We start from the raw sequence: 20143 nt of genomic DNA on the forward strand, positions 1-20143 counted from the left end.
AAACCCTTAGGTCAGCAGTGTCATCAGCTATCGGAAGTTTAAAGGAACCAAAGCGCCCACCAGATACTAAGTTTGGTGAGCGTGCTTTTGAAGTATCAGGACCTAAATTCTGGAATAGACTGCCACATGATTTAAGATAGATCACAGACTCAACAGGAGCCACACTTAAAACTCACCTTTTTAAGCAGTCAGATTCACCTTCACAGGCTGCAACATTGTAAAAAACTAAATGTCTGAAAAATTTTAACAGCTGTGAATTTATAGGCTTTATAAGGTCATTTCATAAATAAAACTCCAGTATGAAAGAGTCCTAAATCTTTTTAAAATAATTATCAACTTTACTTTTGCTATTAATCTTCTAATAAAAGTAATATCAATTGTAACGGAGTGTAAAATAGCAATTGTAAAACCAATTTCCAGTGTTTATACTGTAGAGTCCTCTGCATGCAAAGTCATTAACTTTTTAATAAAAGTATGTTTATCTGAAGTGACAAGTGAGGTAAGTATGTTTTTTCCGCATCTGTTTGTAAATAATACAATTGGGTAGAGCGTAAGAACTCATAAAACAGATTTATCACAAAAAGGGCGCTATACAAACTATCCAATCAATATTCTGTCGCTTCAAAAGTTTAATTATAATGTTTTTAGTTCACCGAGTTAATTGTAAAACCATATTAGTTCTCCGAGTTGATTGTAAAACCATATTAGTTCTCCGAGTTAATTGGAAAACCATATTAGCTCACCGAGTTAATTGTAAAACCATATTAAGATAGTTCATGATTAAATGCAAAATTACAGTTAAGCTTTGACCATTGATACTAATACAAAAATATGAAAGCCCCAGCAGATGATTAGGTATATTTATTATAAGTAGTGAGATTGATGGAGTGATCGCTAGAGTTAATACCTTTCATATTATAAAAATAAGGAAATCCCCATTGGATTATTAGGAATAACTAGCACAGACCCGTGGTAAATCACGGGGTATTATAATTATAGGATTAGTGAAGCTGAAAGTATTTATAAAATATGTAATCATTGAAGACTAAATTAGTGACTGTCAAACGAAAATTTCAAACAAGAAAATCAAACAGATTCGGTCGCATCTGATTCCTAACAATTTCTTTTTTTCTGAGTTTTAAATGTTCAATAGTGAGTTGCTAATGTTGTCCTCACTGATTAAGCATTACATTTTGAGGTTGAAAGGCAGAGCAGAAGACAAAAAAATATATTTTTATCCTTCGTAGAGTTCCATTTATAAAATCAACAGTGGAATCTATAGTTTTATTAGCCCAAGCGATGGTGATTTTGTTTTTCATACATTTTTCAAAGCATAAAGATCCAAATCGCATCGTAAAATATTATTTAAATGATAATTTTAGAATGCTCGCATGTTCTCCGGAGACCCATCGGCATTCAACGTTATTAAAAAAAATAATGAATTCCTTTAAAAAAAAAATATTGTTTATTATCCATCTTAAATAAACTCAACTCAAATATATAAAATTATCATGAAAAGTTAGTGTTTGCTGTTGTAAAGATTCACTATAAGGGGTGTGCATTGTTCTATGGCAAAAATTAGACCATAATATGTAGTTTTCAAGTTTGGATAAGATTAAGGTACTGAATACGTGTTTATTATCTTTCGTCTGGTCATCTCAAATGAATTCAACTTAAATACTCTATATTAAATTTTCATTTATTTATTTTATAAGATAATACATTACAAAATGATAACAAATTTATGATGTCCCCAGTGACTTAACAAAACTCATTTAGGGAAAGACAACATTAGATTAAAGACAAGACAACATAAATACATTAAAATAAATAAACGCAGAAGTTATTTTTGGAGTTCCAAAGAAAGAATGTGTCAGTCATTAATAAAACTGCTGAGGAAATAGCTTTTAAGAGCTTTCGCCAATGTTTTTATGTTCGTTGCCGGAAGTTTTAGATTAGTAGGTAATGCGTTGTATTGCTTATGTGCAACGTATTGTAAGGAGTTAGATGACGATAAGAAGTAGATGACGATAAGTGTATTTGATTTTGTGATCTTGTTTTGTGCTGGTGTATGTTGGAATTAAAGACTAGTTTAGTGTTGGTGTGTGAGGAGTGTTGAATTATTTTAGAATGGCATTTGTGATGTTATACTTTGGCAGAATCGTAAAAGTAAGTGTCTGCTGTTGTAATGGGTTTTTGCCAGTGGCGTGCATATTATTATTATATTATTCTATATGTTATATTATTCTATGGTTAAAAGTAGGCCATGTAGTTTTCATTTTTGGGTAAAGATAATGCAATGAATAGTGGAAAACTGACATCATAACTACATATAATGTTTAGCATTTTCCGTTAATTTTCGTGATCAACTGAAAAAATTTGTGTACAAGTCTGTTAATATTTTGTATACGAAATGCACGCCACTTTCAATTGTTGGTAATAAGATGAAATAAAATAAAACATTAATATCTTTGATCTGTTGCTGATTTTCGTATTGTCAAATCCCTTGAGATGGTAATAAAGGTGGGGATTAATCGTCTGTCTAATGAGTTATTCGAAGAGAAATTGTTTCGATTATGTCCTTTATAGTTCAAGCCCGAATCTATACAACCCGGCAAATGATTAGTTACATGGAGGACCAGCTTAACCCACTGAAGTTCGGCGCAGCTTTAATTAATGTCCGATGATAATCAACGTCGATTCGATTATAAGTTTCCTTGCTGACTGTAGACTGATGCTTGGGGAGTAGAGTTTGCAATACGAACTATCCGGATTGCGAAAAATCCGGATTTTTGGATTCGCAATGAAAGTCTGGGGGAAAAAATTCGAAAAATTTTTTGCAACTCAATGTTTTCTGGAATCAATGTGTCCAACAGGCTAATAGGCATGTAATATGTGATTTTCCATATGATATTATCCATATCTTGGAAATTTCAATGGAAAAGCATACTTGAAATAATAACTCAAAAACAAAATAAATTTTCACTTTATTGACGGACATATACCTTTTTCTTATAAACTCAATTTAAACATAACGCGGCGCGTAAGGTTTGAACCGTGAAAAATTCGGCGTTTTATGGTCAAAACGGCCTTAAACCAGGCTTAAAGCCGACTTAAATAAGAATTTTTCTGAAAAATAACAATACAATGCACCCTAATTAGAGTGCTTGATGAAAACTAGCCCATTTCAAACAATTCCATAGGGCTCTAACGTGTTTCAATATCTTTTCATCGTTAGTATTTTTAAATTTTGTAGAATTTTTACTTTAAAAAAATCATGACTTAAACCGGACACCGGTTTTTTAGAGTTTCACCAAATCCGGAATTTCCGATATGGCTTCGGATTTGTAATCCCCAAAAGAGAGCGATTTTGATACTGGATTCGAAAATTTTGAATCGAGTTTTTAGTATCCACGAAGTAAATTTTAATGTTTTTTTTTATTCTTCGGTTAAAAATGTATTAAGAATTGAAATAAGGCACATACTTTTAATGACTACATATACAGTGACTATTTTCCGGCTCCCAAGGTACTGCAGGGCTACGGAAATTTATGTTTTATTCTGTCAAAGAAATTATCTTTCACAACATAGGGAACTATGGCACGGTCGTCTTTAAGGCGACACAAGACTCTAATAACGTGGGTTATTTCGAGGCTCACATCTGAATTAATTCCGACGAATTAGTAATGATAATTGACGTATTTTTAGACTCATTCCTATAGATGCAAGTTATTTATATTTAAGTTTAATAAAAATAGTACTTTCCGTCTTACGAAATCAAATTTAGATGTGTTCAACTGCACGGAATATAGCTAGAAGAAGGCTATAATAACATACCTCTGTCGTAATTATCAATGTTATTAGGCATAATACCATTCTATTCATAAGTTATCACAGAACCTAAACAATGCACTTACATCAGATATCAGACAGAAGTGTGTTATCTAATAATTTTATATACTTAATTAAAACTATAATTTTTCCCAAAATTGTTATGAGATGTCTTACTGACAGCCCTGATTCAATAGAGCTAACTCTTAGTTCTCAGCAAATTCAACCAAATTCAATATTGAAGGTAACAATAACCTCAATACTAAACTACTGTACGGATTGAAAATAAAAATGCTAATGTACCTATGTATACCAGATGTTATTTTTGTTTAATTTTCAACATAATTTCTCCGTAATTATTCTGTTTAACATAATACTGTTTCGCTCCTGTGAACCACTGTAAACATAAATCATGTATATTGTAAAAGCCTTTTACGGCGTCTAAATAAATAAATAAATAAATTGGTTTTCAAGAGAACAATAATTTCAATGTCATCTTATTTCGTTACTTACGTCGTTAAGATTCCGAATTTATTTTAAGGTTTTGTCTCAATCTGTTAAAACTGTAATGTTAACATCTCTCAGACGGTGAGCTCTGGAGTCAGGAAATATTACACGATGTATTTCGTCTGGACATTCTAGGTCGGAGAAGCTTTAGTTTGGATATTTGTAGATATTTACCAGTGGACACTGCCGCTAACAATTTAAACAACAATACCGTTTAACTGGTGGATTCAAAATAGATTACCTGCTGCTGGATATAAGTGAGGCGTGGGCTTGAATAAACCATTAGGGACGCCAGACCGGAGGGTTGTGTGATCTTTAACCGCCAGCATGCACTTTTAGCTTTAGTTCATGATGCATACATTAATATTCATACATTGTTGCATTATAAATCAAAGCATGGCATGAAGTTTTCAATGGAATATACAAGTGAATTTTCTGAAATTGAGATAGACTTGGCAAAGTTCAAAAAATTTTAGTATTCCATTTAACTCAAAGAGAAATTTTGATAGATATTTCTTATACACGTCGTGCATCCGTAGAAGTGGGCGTTGCGGTTTCTTAAAAAAAACCGAAAGCGTTCTGGTTTCCCAAAATAAACGGTTACTAGAAACCGTTTAAACATTTTTAAACATTTAACACCGTTTATATTTTTCTTGATTATGTATATTATATTATATGTACCTTAATTATGTAAATTAATACACAGCACAGTAACAGCGATCAAATTAAGAAACCCACCTAATATTTTTCTTATATTGTAACTATAAATTGAATTAATCCAATATGTTATCATGTACCCTGATACAGTGTTCCTTAATTGCATATTATTACATGTACCTTGATAAAATTTATTAGGTGTTTTCATAAAAAAACTAATATTCGGGTGTACAAATATGTCTGAAAAAGTTTTTATTTTGATTACTTTGATAAATATATATGTGTATAGACTATATTACTAGCGTAACTATTAATGTTAAGTATGGAAATATAATTCATAACAGCAGCGTGTACAAATGTTAACTAAACCAGGCAATTTGGCTGTCCTAAAACGGGAAAATTTCCTAGTTGGACAGCCAAAGCTTCCTTAATATGTGTGTAATTATTTGTATCTAATAAATAAATAAATAAATAAATAGAAAATAAATAAAATTAAATAATAATAAATAAATACATAAATTCTGCACGAATGGATTTAACCGTGTCCAATCCATATCCAACTTGATCCATCGTCTTGCACCGCAGTGGGAGGGATAGATTCATACGTCACTCCTTGAAACACTGACCCCCAGATTCCTACCCACCCCTCTATTCAGGAACTCCTGTGTCGAGAAAAAAATGGGAATGACTACTTGACATATTGACTCCAAATTCCTACTCACCCTCATACCTTGCTCCTTCCCAGAACTTCATTTCCCTAAAAATTCCCCCCATAGCATACCCAAAGATGACTTAAGCCCTTTTTAAAAATGTGGTAGATTTTGAAATATTGTAAAGTTACTTTTAAAAAAAAAAGGTTATGGATTCTTCAAGTCAGGATTTTCTGGCAGATATTATTTCGCTTGCAGTAAAAAAATGCCATATATTTCGTGCATCTCTGAATAAAACTCTACGCAGAACGTCAGTAAAATGAGTTGATATTTCAAAATCTTGAATAAACCAGATACAAAACAAAGAGGATTAAAAATGACTTAAATAATATTATTTCAACTCAAATTTGGTTTTTGATTTTTGACGGTTAGTTCAACAGTTTTTCGTTTTCGAAGAATTTTGTTAACACTTCAAGATTAGGTACTCAATCAATGTCAATCTCAATAAATCACAAATGTGAATTTTGAAACTATTTCCATATTATACATTTCATTATAATGGCGATACATTTAAAATCCTGGTTGTAGGACAAATTGGATTTGCTAGATTCGTGCTTATCTGAATCAATCGCTTTAATGGTCAAAATCTGAAGAACTGAAAAAACAACACTTAACATTTTTATAAGATTCTTATTATAACTCAACGCCTGTGAAAATGAATGTAAAATGCAACTCCCAAACTCAAAACAGTTAGGAACCCATCTATTGAAATATAATTCTAAAATTTATCGGTGAACGGTTACGGCGAAAGCGAACATCAAAGCATTTGACGAGAAGGCGTTTAAACAAGCGTTACTTTGAATCGGTTTACAGGCAGCCAATCATGGGCGCGTGGAAGCGTTTCGGCAACCGTTTACGGGGCGCAAATCGTGGATGGGATCGAGAAAGCATTTAATAAATAAACCTTTCTTTACATTTGGCTAATAGAGGACGGGCGGATAATCTTTTAGTGAGAAAGCGTTTAATGAGAATTTTTTTAATCATTATTAATTTTTATTTCTTACTAGAGCAATCCCGATGAGTTATAAAACTCACTGTAGGACGAGAGGAACTTACAATACATAGGTGGGAGTTAATAGGTATAATTTTGTATTGGTATTTTGATATCAAAATCATATCACATACCAAACATTATAAAAATAGAAAGTGTTTCTTTACATTGGTTTACGGGCAGAGTATTGCGTGCGGGCGGATAAGCGTTTAAGGTGGAAGCGTTAACGAGTAAGCGTTTCTTTGCAATCGTATTGTGCTCTGTTGGAATCATTTTGTGTGGGTGTATTGCAGGCCTAGTCACACGTTTTTTTAAACGGTTTTCTCAAAAATCATAAAACTATTGCAACCGTTTTTGAACTTAAACGCTTACGAAAAAACTGTTTCAATTTATTTTACTCACCTCTAATCCTTAGAGTCGTTTTAGGATATATTTCTCCTAGCTTAATACGAACTCTCGAATTCATGCAGTGAGATATTATATTTAAACAGTATTAGTAAAAGAAAATATCACGTTTTATATTTGAATTTAAAATTCGCATGAATAATTCTTTGAAAAGTATTTGTAGAGGTTCGTAAATTTTTTAGTAAATATTTTTGTATCATACGATAAAAGTGAAATGCCATTTACTTTTATAATATCTTTGTATGTCTACATGCATTTTTTAGTATATAGTAAAGTCGTTATTACAATTTACGCGATAAATGAACTACCAGTAAGCGATTTAAAAAAAACTTTATCTTTGTTTCATTAAACTTTGTCTTTATTCAATTTTAATAGTTTTAGTTGCCTAATATCCATTTGTCAAATAAAAATCTAAAAAGATATTTTATTTACTTTCAAAACAGAATTTTATTTTAAAATACGTCCAAAAACACCGAATCTATCTGGAATCGTATGTAATGCGAAAATATTTTAAATGTAATTAGCGTTTTTATAATGCATAATATCATACGTCCTAGGGCAAGGGATTAAAGATATCCAACTCACACGCAGATAATAGTATATTAAAGTATAAGTGGATAAACAGGTCTTTAAAACACGCGCGATTTTTCGAGCACGACGGCGTAGCCGAGTGCTCGAAATAAAGCAAGTGTTTTAAAGACCAGTTATCCACGAATACTTTACGCTATTTTTTTTATTGGTACACTTTAAAAAAATAATATTGATATTATTATTAAAAATTTGGAAATAAGAACTATTAATGAATTCGTGATGTGACATCACAATATCTTGTTGTCATGGAAATGAAAAACACAAACATTAATTTGAAATCTGTCACAACATTTGTAATGTTTTATTTGACGTTTAAAATATTCCTGTCAGATTTATAGTTAAAAGTTGACATTTAAGACTTCACATTTTGTTGATTTGTTGATGTTGCCATGGTAACTTTAAAAAACGCGCGTTCCATAAAGTGCCATTTAAACACGCTAGAGCGTACTTTAAATGAGTAAAAAAGGGCACCAATAGAAAAAAATAAATTTAAAACCGTTTAAAATAAAACTAAACATTTACAGAAAAATAAAAAAATAATTTCAATTTGAAAAATGAACTCTTCATGTTAGGGTACGTATATATTTGCGAACCGAAACGCGAACCGTACCTCGAATTATGTTGAGGTTCAGTTCGACATTTCGGTGCGCGGATATATACGTAGCATAAGATTATTGATTGGTACACCAAAACGTCCAACTAAAACACACTTTTAGAGAGTAATTTGAGTTTCTTTTCATCTTTACATAGTTATTCTGAAAGTGCACTAATTAAACAATCAAGATAATGAAAGAAACTCACCTAAACGTGTCTAATATCATAGTGAAGAGGACAAACTTCCCCAGCAGTGGCACTACCAGTGAAGTAGGTGGGATGATCTCGGCTAACAGCAAGAAGAACACAGTGAGGGACAGCAGGATGGAGATGGAAAGACTCACCTGGAGATACAAACGTTGAACATATTCATTTAAAATTTATTTTATTTATTTGGGGTATTTTAAAATAAGGTTTACTATCTTTTATTTACATCGTTACTAAACCTAGTTTAGTAACGATGCAGGGAAGATATACGGCCGTATAACAACAGTCGATAAACCAACTTCTGTTTTGGGAGAATACATATACTGGGCTTATAGCTATCGCTGATATTTTCGATTTGGATCTATCACACAATCAAAACCAAATTAGATCAGCACTTTTTAAATAATGTAAATAACGAGTAATCATAATTTAGGCATATGCTTAAGTTTTCCCAATATCTTTGGTTTATTTTTATTTTTTACTACTCGTAAATAAAATTCAAAGTTTCTTATAAGATAGTGTGACAACAACTAAAAAAAGGTATATTGTATTTCATGCAGACAATATATTGTATTTCATGCAGACAATATATTGTATTTCATGCAGACAATATATTGTATTTCATGCATACCCCGCAGCATAAAGAGAAATTAGTACATAAATAAAGCACTAGATTCACGCGCAATGACGGGTTAATAGTTTAATAATAAGTACGGACAGAAAACGTTTGAATATAAATACCGAAGATATTTAATTTATTACCTGACACTATAAAGCAATGTAAGTCTATGAATAAGGTTAAATATATGGTGAAAAATTGGCTATCGGAAAAAATATTTACTTTAATATGTATGAAAAAATGTTGAATCTGTAGATATAAGATGTAAATTATAACTTCTAAAATGTATATCTAACTAAATTTTAAGCACCTGTTGATAAGCCAATTCAATTGGCTTAGCAGGACTTGTTTGTTGATATGTATTAACTATTCATTCAATAAAAAAAAATAAAAAAAATAAAAAAAAGTATGAAAAAGATGCTCTATATTAATTTTTTTTAAATTTATGTTTGATTGTAGTTTTCCATTTAATAAATAATTGTAATGTAAAAGCCCAATAGGGCGTTAATAAATAAATCAATATATATATATATACATATAACTGCAGGCGTCTTGACTGGAATTGCGCTGTACAAATATTTTTCCTTACAACAATGCCGTGTCAAGAGCAGAGTTAGAAAGTGGGTACAGCAGAAATAATCATTTGGAGGATCGATCATTATGGTATTCTCACAAGAACACTTTTTTTTCAGATATATATATATCTTAAAATATCTTTTATATATATTTTTAATAATTATTTTTAATAATTTTATATACTTTATATTTTCTTTTAGGACAGTTGAAAAATTAACCACAATTCACCAACACCCACATAGACACGCTTTTGTGCTGTGGTAGTCATCAAATAAACGATCTTATTCAATACAGCCGGGTCATAGTGTTACATTGTTAGCTCAAAGATAGAGTCATTACTAAGTCAACCTAGCCAATTCATTCGCTGATTTACCTGAAGCTAATATACAACGTTTTTATTTATCTTCATTGCATTGCTTATAATACACACATAACCAAACATATGCCGTTAATAAAACACGAATTGCAATTTTGTCTCCAGAAATGTTATTATCTTTAATCTTATTTCTTTCAGCTGAAACTTCTATCTAAAGCAAATTAGTTAAAAGCAAAGAAAAAAAGAATAAAAAGTAATCATTGAAGACAATATTAACGACTCTCAAACGACAAATGTGAAACAGAAAAGAAAACCGAAACGAAGAGAAGTGCTCTTCCCCGGCAAGGAAAGGGTCCTGGGTTCAATTCCTAGATGCGCCTGAACCTTTTTCTTTTCTGTTTCACATTTTTTCGTTGGAGAGTCGTTAATATTGTCGTCAATGATTAAATATTTCAATTTGAGGTTTTACTCGTTAGGTTATTCTACAAACAAATAATAATACAACAATAAATTGTTAACATATTAAAGGATTTGCCTTAGAAAAACCTTAGATAATTTCACATTGTATCACTTTGGTTAAATTCATCGACCGGAGTTCGGCAGTCTCCCAGAGTAATGATTTGGACCGCGGCCAGGTTCGTGCCGTTATCAAAATATATCAGATATAGATACAGCCCCCGTGTACCGCGAAAGTATTTGTATACGGGATTATTGACAGTCTGATTGGTATGGAGAATAGAGACATTGATGCGGAGGCTCGGAAGTTATGGGCTACGTTGGATCTTTGCAAACTCCAGTATCGTTCTGGTTGATTAAGCCAGCTGGGGAAAATTATTCATCTGTAACATATAGTAAAGAATATCTACAATGTCCTGTACCATCCCTGCGTATATTGTAGGTACCTACATAACTATAATTATTTCTTCAATTTTAGGTTTGGTCAATGGATGGTTGGGTTAGAACTTTGGGAGATCGAAATTACCATTGTGTTGTTGTACCACACAAGACACATTAACTGCTAATACAGGACAAAATGTGCATGTTCCTCCAAGTTTCTATAAGTTTCGGTTAGATCAAATGTCAATAATTGCCTTACAAAAATCGCATTTCTATAACTGTCTGTTTTGCTTCACAATGTGTTTTTGTCTCTCCGCTCTTCCAAAATATCGGAAGATATTTTCAATTCACTCCTTGGAACATTCACACCAGAATTCCATACAATAGCTTCAATTACTACAACAAATTATCATAAGCATTAATTACTCGCCTGAAATATCCATACAAATTGAAAATATCTTCCGAGAAAAAATAAATGCCACCGACGGGAATTGAACCCGCACCTTCTGATGTCCGGTCAGGTGCTCTGGAGCACTAAGCTACGTCGGCTTATTTTTTATTTTACTCATTTTATTCGTTGTTTACAGGTGAAAAAAAAATAAAAAAGCAGTAATTTTTGGTTGAAGTAGCTGTAAATATTGAATTATTCGGCGAGTTGGGAAAAAACCGATGTAGCTCAGTGGTCCAAAACACCTGACCGGACATCAGAAGGTGAGGGTTCAATTCCCGTCAGCGGCATTTATTTTTACTCGGGAGATATTTTCAATTTGAATGGATATTTCAGGCGAGTAATTAATTAATTTATTTTATTTATTTATTTATTATTATTACATTTATTACATACAAGATATACAAATATAAAAGGAAGCTTTGACTGTCCAACTAGGAAGTTTCCCGTTTTAGGACAGTCAAATTGGCAGGTTGCGTGTACATAATTCCAGGTAGGTACATGTAAAATATAAAATAAAATTAAAATATAACATATAAATGTAGGAAAGAAAAATAGAAAGAAAATATTTTTTTAGGAAAATACAATTTAGCAGTAATGAACAATAAAATCCAGATAGGTACATGTAAAATATAAAATAAAAATATAATATATCAATGTAAGAAAGAAAAATAAAAAAAATATTTTTTAGGTAAATACAAAATACAAAATCGAGGAAATCAACTCAGACTACGTTTTTTAATAATTTTTCGGAATCTGTCCTACCTAAGTCTAATAACCATTTAGTAATTTTAGTACCGAAGGCTGATAATTCACATAGTTTAAATTGAGAGGGGATTTTGTTGTATATTTTTGGTCCCAGGTATGAGAAGACTTTTTGATAAGCCGCAGTATTGCTAGTTGGAATAGAAAGGTCATTTCTGCTCTTACTTCTGGTGTGATAATTATGATCGACTGTTATCGTTTTATTTTTATTTTTGTGTACGCAGATTGTTATTTTTTTTATGTAACACTGTCGAACATCAAGCACATTAAACTCCTTGAAGAGAGCGTCGCTCGAGTATCTGAAGGGTTTCTTCATAATGACGCGTAGAATGGATTTCTGTGCCTTCAGTAGCGGGTATAATATTGTTAATCCTGTTCCACCCCATCCAATGCAACCGTAGGTTATGACGGAGTTACAGAGCCCGTAGTATATTTTTTTAATGCTTATAATAATTGGTTAAACTTTTTGCTATGCATAAAAACCTTGTCGTAAAAACATTAGTTTATCCCTGAAGGATAATCTCATGATCTCCTATATAGTTAACGTTAAAAAATGGGTTAATTGTTTTGATAAAGAACTAATCTGTTAATATCTGCCATTATTTATTATGTTTACTTGTTTCAGAGAAATAAATTGTAATTATCAAACACGGAATTATTTTCGTACAGACTCAATAAAAGGCACATTTCCTAGTATTATCTATAATGATATTTTTTATATTTATTATCAGATTATATTTTCTAAGAATTTTGTAGAAAAATATATTTTGGCGCACCTATAGGTTTTGCAGATAACAGAAATATTTGAAACTTTACTGATTATATCAACAAACTGGATATTATCAGTTGTCTTAAATAATATGCTCTAATTCTTTATCTTTCGTATTTTGATCGTAAGGTTAACACGACCTCTAATGCTGAAACGTAATATTTTAGTTAATAAACATTAAAAATAGATTTTCTCTTGGAAATCTTATTATTAATATTTCTACACAATAAAATAACAATATATATGACGCACGATCCATTATGTCAAAATCAAGTGATACGCTGTTTCATAAATTAAATTACAAACAGACGAGCAATTGGAATTTTGAAAAAAGTTATTGTTTTTTTCACTTCTACCATCATGTAGAATTACCTCCCGAATTTAGCGCACTTTATCTTCGGACATCCTGTATAAGTCAATTCAAGAGAACAATTTTGTGGTTTACTTCTAAAAAGGCCAATGTCCGTTTTCCGATTTATTTTTTAGCGATTGCATTCTAAATTGGGTTATATTATAAAGCTAATATATTATCTTAATTCTTATTAATTATTAATAGTATTCTTCTTAATTCATAAAAGAACCTATCTATTTTCAGAAAGGATATCGAAATATGATCGAAATTTTCGCTGACCGATGCTTTACTAGAAAATATCTTTTCATAAATTTAAAACTTGCTAATAAGAGTAAATTGCACCCAGGGCTCGTGAAATTTGTAAAATTGTCAATTTTAGAAGCGAGCCATACAGAATGAGGTCGTCTAATATTGTTTTTTGATGAAATTATTATGCAAATAGTTATTAACGACATAAAAATTTTGTTTTGCATATCGTCAAAAAGTTGTGAGATTTCTAATAAAACATTGGTAAAGTGTGTGCAATGGTGTCCAGATAGTCACAATCACTGCAATAAATTTATATTTCATCACGCGGCGCATGTCCCTTGACGACACACGCTTTTCAGCCGGCCTCAAAAATCAAAATTTTGACGGCTTGTATCTTCGGTACTATTAAGTATTTTCCAAATTTAAAAAATAATATATTCTCAACATACATACTCTAATTAATATCATACATTTAATATGAAATTTCGTTGCAGGATACGATATAATGGCTTGGTTACAAATATTTACAATCCTCTTTTTTGTCAAAATTGAATTGAGTATGTCATCTATGGCAACAAAATATAAGTTATTAATCTAACTTGAAGCCATCGCATTTACTTGATCGATTACCATAGATCAATGTTTTCTCCGAAGATTTATTTGGAAATATTTTGCAACAAAACGGTGTCAACACCACAATTTGACAAGAGGTAATGAGGTTAACAGGAGACTTGTTTCGGAGAATTTGAACAATTCTTCAAATTTCAGAGTTAATTTTCAAGTTCTATAACAGAGTTTTTCAAGTTCTGTTATTATTTCAGTCTTGTCGAACAACTAGCCGATAATGATATGATAACAGAACTAGAATAGGACTTTCACAAAACCTAAAAATGAACGTTGAAATTTGATGAATTGTTCAAATTCTCCGAAACAACCCGTCCTAAATTGTTACAATAATCGTTGATTCTGACGATTCTATCCAAGATCCAGACTTTATAAGTGTTAGCACTTCAAATATCGAAATTGAGGTAAGTAGCATGACACTATACCCAGGAGTTAAAAAACATTTTTGTTAGGATTAACTTTGCCTTTAGTAAACATAGTGCCAACCCACACTTTTATAAATACGTATTAATTTGAATTGTTATTGTTTGAATAAGTAGGTACTTAATTTTGTTATTATATTTGTATTTTGTTTTGAAGCCTTATTGTCAAGGTTTAAAATTGATTTGTTTCAAAACTACGAAAATGGGGGTTGACACTATTTGCGCTTCGAATAATGGTTTGGTGTAAATATTCCTATGGTGTAGGTTAGAGTTTTCAATTGCTCTCTTCTCTTTTTATTAAATGTGAATGTTGCAATTTCGGATCCGGGATTGATATCAAAGCCTCTTTTCTTGGCATGGACCACCCGGGAAACTGGATCGAATTAAATGAGAAACATGTGACTCAAGAAGTCAACTCACTTGTGTTAGAAAATGGTCAAAAAGGGGCGAATGCAGGACATCAATGAATGACTATGTTATCAATAAAATTCACCCCTTACACATTAACAGCAGTATATTCAAAACAAATGGTTTTATAGCTATGCAAATGCTAAGGACCACGGCTCAGCACCACCACTTGTATGTTTATGTGTAAAATACTTTTACTAATACTAATAATATTTTAATTTAACAGGGAAACTACTCCAGCTGCCGTGCATATCGGCCGATAAAGAAGGAATTGACTGGACCTGTTGGACACGCGAGAAGAGGCAGCCTTCGGGTCCGAACTGTCAACAGCCAACGGCTGGGATTTTGAGCTGCGCATTATTGTAATAGACCGTAAAGACAATTATATATTTTACCATAACCATTTATTTAGCGTGCTATTATTGCTAACAATACAATGTCTAAAAAAAAAATTAAATAAACCGAAAAAACCTGAAATTTGAATACTTCAAAAAGCAAATCTCTCTGAAATTAGTTACCCTTAATGAACGTTCACTTAAGGCGATTCACTACGTCGTGTAGTATTTTAAATTGAGCCGCTATCAATAATAACCCTTGCGTAGATGGCGATAAGGTTTAAATTCCCGCTTAACACCATCCGCCTGTTTTGATTTATGCAAGAAAAAAACATGGCCAAAAAGTGCCTTATATTTTATTTTGTGGATTTTCAGGCATAAATATTTAATTTTTTTTAGATCATTTTATAAATAACTTAATTTGCCACATTATACAATAAAATGATTTCGTAAGTAGGAGATATTGAACTTCAAAGCAGTTTTCATAGGCCGTATACATTATTTTTTTCTGGGCTTATAAAAAGACTTATCTAAAAAATACTTTATTATTTCAAAGGCCAAGATGTATTCTACTCGCAGTATTTAATTAAAGCATCTGAAATATTTCTAGGCGCACAAATTTTTTTAAACCAAAAACACATGATTTTGCATTACTACGTATGGCATCGCCTTAATCTACACTGACTGTCAAGCTGTAAAAATAAAATAATTATTTTACTAAAACAAATTTTCTAAGATAGTATATATTGAATTACGCTTATAATTAATTTGAATATTGAATTATGTTATTTTTTATGTTGAATTACGTTTGTAGTTATTCAAGTCTTTGAATATTGTTTACACATCGCCTTTTAAGCATTCTTTATTATTTTTGTATTTAAATATTCTTACCATAAACTTAATTTTGTGCACTGTTATAATTTGAAATGTTATATTATGTTGAAAAAAATTATTTTTTTAATACTGTTGCAAGATTTATGTGAAGATATTATATAACTAATATAGCAATAGTCGCTTGTAGTTAGGTTGAGTTTTTTTATTATCTAATGTCGTTAGTGCAAATGTGATTTTATACTAAGCTTTAAAATACAGTGGAAATCGTTCAAATGTAAAACGATGGAGACAGAAAAATGTTCACTTTAATAAAGATAAGGGATACAATGAAAGCTTATAAGATAACAGTTTATGCACTTGACGCCTATGTCACTAACTTCAAGAATCAAATGTAATCCGCTTAAAGTGCATATTTTATATGTGCTGTTACTAGGTTTGTAAGATAACATAAATTACATGATCGCATGTTTAAAAAATGAAATATTCCCAATTAAAACAATTGTGCGGACCCATTTTAAAATCACATACTAAATAAATAACTCTTAAATCATGCACAAAGTTATGGCGAAGTACAACGAAGTAATGCAAAATCATTTGTTTTTAATTGAAAATTTTATCGCCAAAAAACATTTAAGATGCTTAAAATAATCGATCGTTTTTGTTAGCAGCCCGATTCAAAATGTTATAAGACGTGATCCATCCCCTTAAAGTACGAAAGTTCTATCGACGGCCTCCGTTCTCGAGGGGTGAAGCTGTCGACAAGCAAGCCGAAGGTCGCGAGTTCAAATAACAGCAAATTTAATTGATTTATCTGTGTCATTTCACAATTTCCTCATTTAAAATACTTGCGGCACGTTATAGAGTGGAATATACTGTAAGTATCGTCCTGGTGTAAGATCACCATTCAGAAATGAAACGTTGCTTGAAATGGCTTTAGCCGTGTTTGATAAACAAATATGAATAGTTAGGTACTTCTCTACCTTCATATTAATCATCTCTTTCCCCTCCCCACAACCTTTAGCCATACCAACACCATACCCCAATCGGTGATGCCATATTCTCACTAGCTCCAAACGGTTGGGAGCAATATTGGAGCGAGCATAAAATTTTCAAGCTTATGCAATTAAATTTAACTACGCCTTTCTTAGCAATGAATTGAACATGTTGAAAGCACACGATTAAAAAAGTAGGTAAGTACCTATTTACTAAAAAATATTTATACATAATCACTCACCTTTTATAAATTTTTTACTCTCTGATAAAATTTAACTTTATAAAAATATATAATTTCAGTTCATAGAATCGAAAAAATTGATTATTCCAAAACCGAATCGAAACCGAATAATAAGGCTGGCCGCATACATACGTTTTCCGTATTCGATTTCCGAAATCGTTTTCCGTATTCGGACATCCGAATGCACGGAATCAGTAGAAAATACATTAAGTGCCGTACACGTTCGTTTTAGTTCCGAACGGAACAAATTCCTTACGCACGTTCCGAATGCGAGCCAGCGCGTTCGGAGAAACCGAATGGAAAAAACCTAATGACATCATGCGGAACGCAGCTATTGCATACAGTTTGTTTGTGCCGACGCAAACGTTCGGAAATTTCTGTTCAGTAATTCAGTGTTGCCAACGGATCTTGACCTAATATCGCCGTTTCTCATACATAAGGTAGCGTAAAGTAGCCGAATTTGCTGTTATGTGGGACATGTTTAAAATTGATGTTTTTGAAGTAGCTTAATTGGCGACCAGTTTTAGATTTTTTCGGCGCCGATTCTCGCTCTGAGTAGCCTAAATGGCGATATATTGCCCTTGTTGGCAACACTGGTACTGATGTTTATACATTCCGAATGAAGAAAAACGAACGTTTGCGCTAGTCTCACGGAATTCCGAATACGGAAAACGAATTCGGAAATCGAATACGGAAAACGTATGTATGCGGCCAGCCTTAATAACCAATAAAATAATTTAGTTAAAATTAACGACACAAGTGCCAGTTACATTTGTGAAAGTTATTGGTAGTCATATTACAACATAGTACAAAAAATTATAAGATTATATAAGTAAACAAGACAAAAGAGTATGTATATATAAAGAAAGAAATGAAGATTATATAAGTAAACAAGACAAAAGTATATGTATATATTATAAGAAAGAAATGAAGATTATATAAGTAGACAAGACAAATGACAATGTATGAAATGAATAATAAAACAAACAAAAAGCTGTTGTGCAGTGACCTCGGTAAAATATTTACTGCTAAAATATTTAATTCGTCCAAATGTATACTATACTAATATAGGCATATTAAAAACATCAATAATATAGCATAAGAATTACCAATGGTGTGTACTGTTTCTATAACAGAACTGAAACCGTAGTATAATTATCACAATAATACATTCCAGGAAATCTTGGTCTAATGGTAGAAACATGATTGAAGTAAACCAACATTAATATATCAGTTCTATCCAACTAATTACTAGGTATATATAACTTAACTTTTTTGGCTTGACTGTATTTAACATGTATACATTTATATTTTATGTATAAGCTGTTTGTCTCTTACCTTTACCAATATTATTATTTCAAAATATAACAAGAAGATTTTTTTTTATTCTGCCACTTCAACAATATCAATTAATGTAATAAAAAAACTGTGTTTCCAAAAACATGTTTAACTGAATAACAATTAATAGTTTTGAGCAGTAAATATTGTAATGTAATATCCCATGATTACGCGCTTTGGAAATTTGGAAAAATAATAGGTTAGCATAACGTTTATGTAACTCTCAAACGTCCGCAATTCAATTAATGAACGTCTTTAAACCGCAATTAAAATGTAATGGGGCACAATATCTTCTCAGAGAAAGGATTTTATTCGTTCTGAGATTACGTACCGGCTGAATACGCCCCTCTTAAGTCAGCCGATTCAAGTAATTACGAAATTTATTATATCGGCTTTCGACTAGATGGTTTTTTCCTCATATTATTATTGGCTTTCGACAAGATGGTTTTTTCCTCATATTATTATCGGCTTTCGACAAGATGGTTTTTTCCTCATATTATTATCGGCTTTCGACAAAATGGTTTTTTCCTCATATTATTATCGGCTTTCGACAAGATGGTTTTTTCCTCATATTTTCAATTTACTTTACAAAAACGTTTTGCATTGCTTCACTAAAATGGTAATAAATATAAAAATTAATTTCAACGTTTCATTTTGTTTTTTTTTTAGATATTTTTTGGGTTCAGTTTTGGACATAGGTACTCCAATATATTAATGTCTACATTGTCAATGCTTCGATTTTGCCCAGCACAGTTCCAATATTATGTATTGATGTATAATGTGATCATTTCGTCGAACTTTTGACATGCATGTAGCATCACAACTTTTATAATGTTATGATTTTGACATATATATCTTATTTTGACGTATTGTGGTGACATCAGACCTAATTAATCCCCCAATGGGTCTTTGCGAGCTATTTTAGTGTCATTGCAGTGGCAATTCCATGGAAATTAGTAGCAACAAACGTCATATTCTATTAGAGCCTTTGAAGGACAGATCTGACCGGGGCATCCACACATTACTAGCCACAAACGTCATATTCTATTAGAACCTTTGAAGGACAGATCTGACCGGGGCATCCACACATTACTAGCCACAAACGTCATATTCTATTAGAACCTTTGAAGGACAGATCTGACCGGGGCATCCACACATTACTAGCCACAAACGTCATATTCTATTAGAACCTTTGAAGGACAGATCTGACCGGGGCATCCACACATTACTAGCCACAAACGTCATATTCTATTTAGAGCCTTTGAAGGACAGATCTGACCGGGGCATCCACACATTACTAGCCACAAACGTCATATTCTATTAGAGCCTTTGAAGGACAGATCTGACCGGGGCGTCCACACATTACTAGCCACAAACGTAATATTCTATTTGACCCGTTGAAGGACAGATCTGACCGGGTTTTTTTCTATTTTTCTGTATTGCGGAAACATACGATTTGTTCGTCGCTGGAATACCCATTCTTCTCAATTTGTCTCAAATATTTATGATTGATTCCATGGATAA

At 31.8% G+C, this 20143-nt stretch overlaps 1 protein-coding gene across 1 annotated transcript in view; it reads right to left on the reverse strand.

Moving 5' to 3' along the window:
- Positions 1-20143, reverse strand: part of LOC149422889 (acetylcholine receptor subunit alpha-like) — a 460793-nt gene that overhangs the window by 36131 nt on the left and 404519 nt on the right. Inside the window, exon 9 of the mRNA XM_089632334.1 lies at positions 8494-8630. Coding sequence (XP_089488460.1) covers positions 8494-8630 — 137 coding nt within the window. The remainder of the gene's footprint in view (positions 1-8493; positions 8631-20143) is intronic.

The sequence above is a fragment of the Hesperophylax consimilis genome, chromosome 6 (assembly GCF_061612785.1).
Source record: "Hesperophylax consimilis isolate HC1 chromosome 6, BYU_Hcon_1.0, whole genome shotgun sequence".
NCBI classification, from domain to species: domain Eukaryota; kingdom Metazoa; phylum Arthropoda; class Insecta; order Trichoptera; family Limnephilidae; genus Hesperophylax; species Hesperophylax consimilis.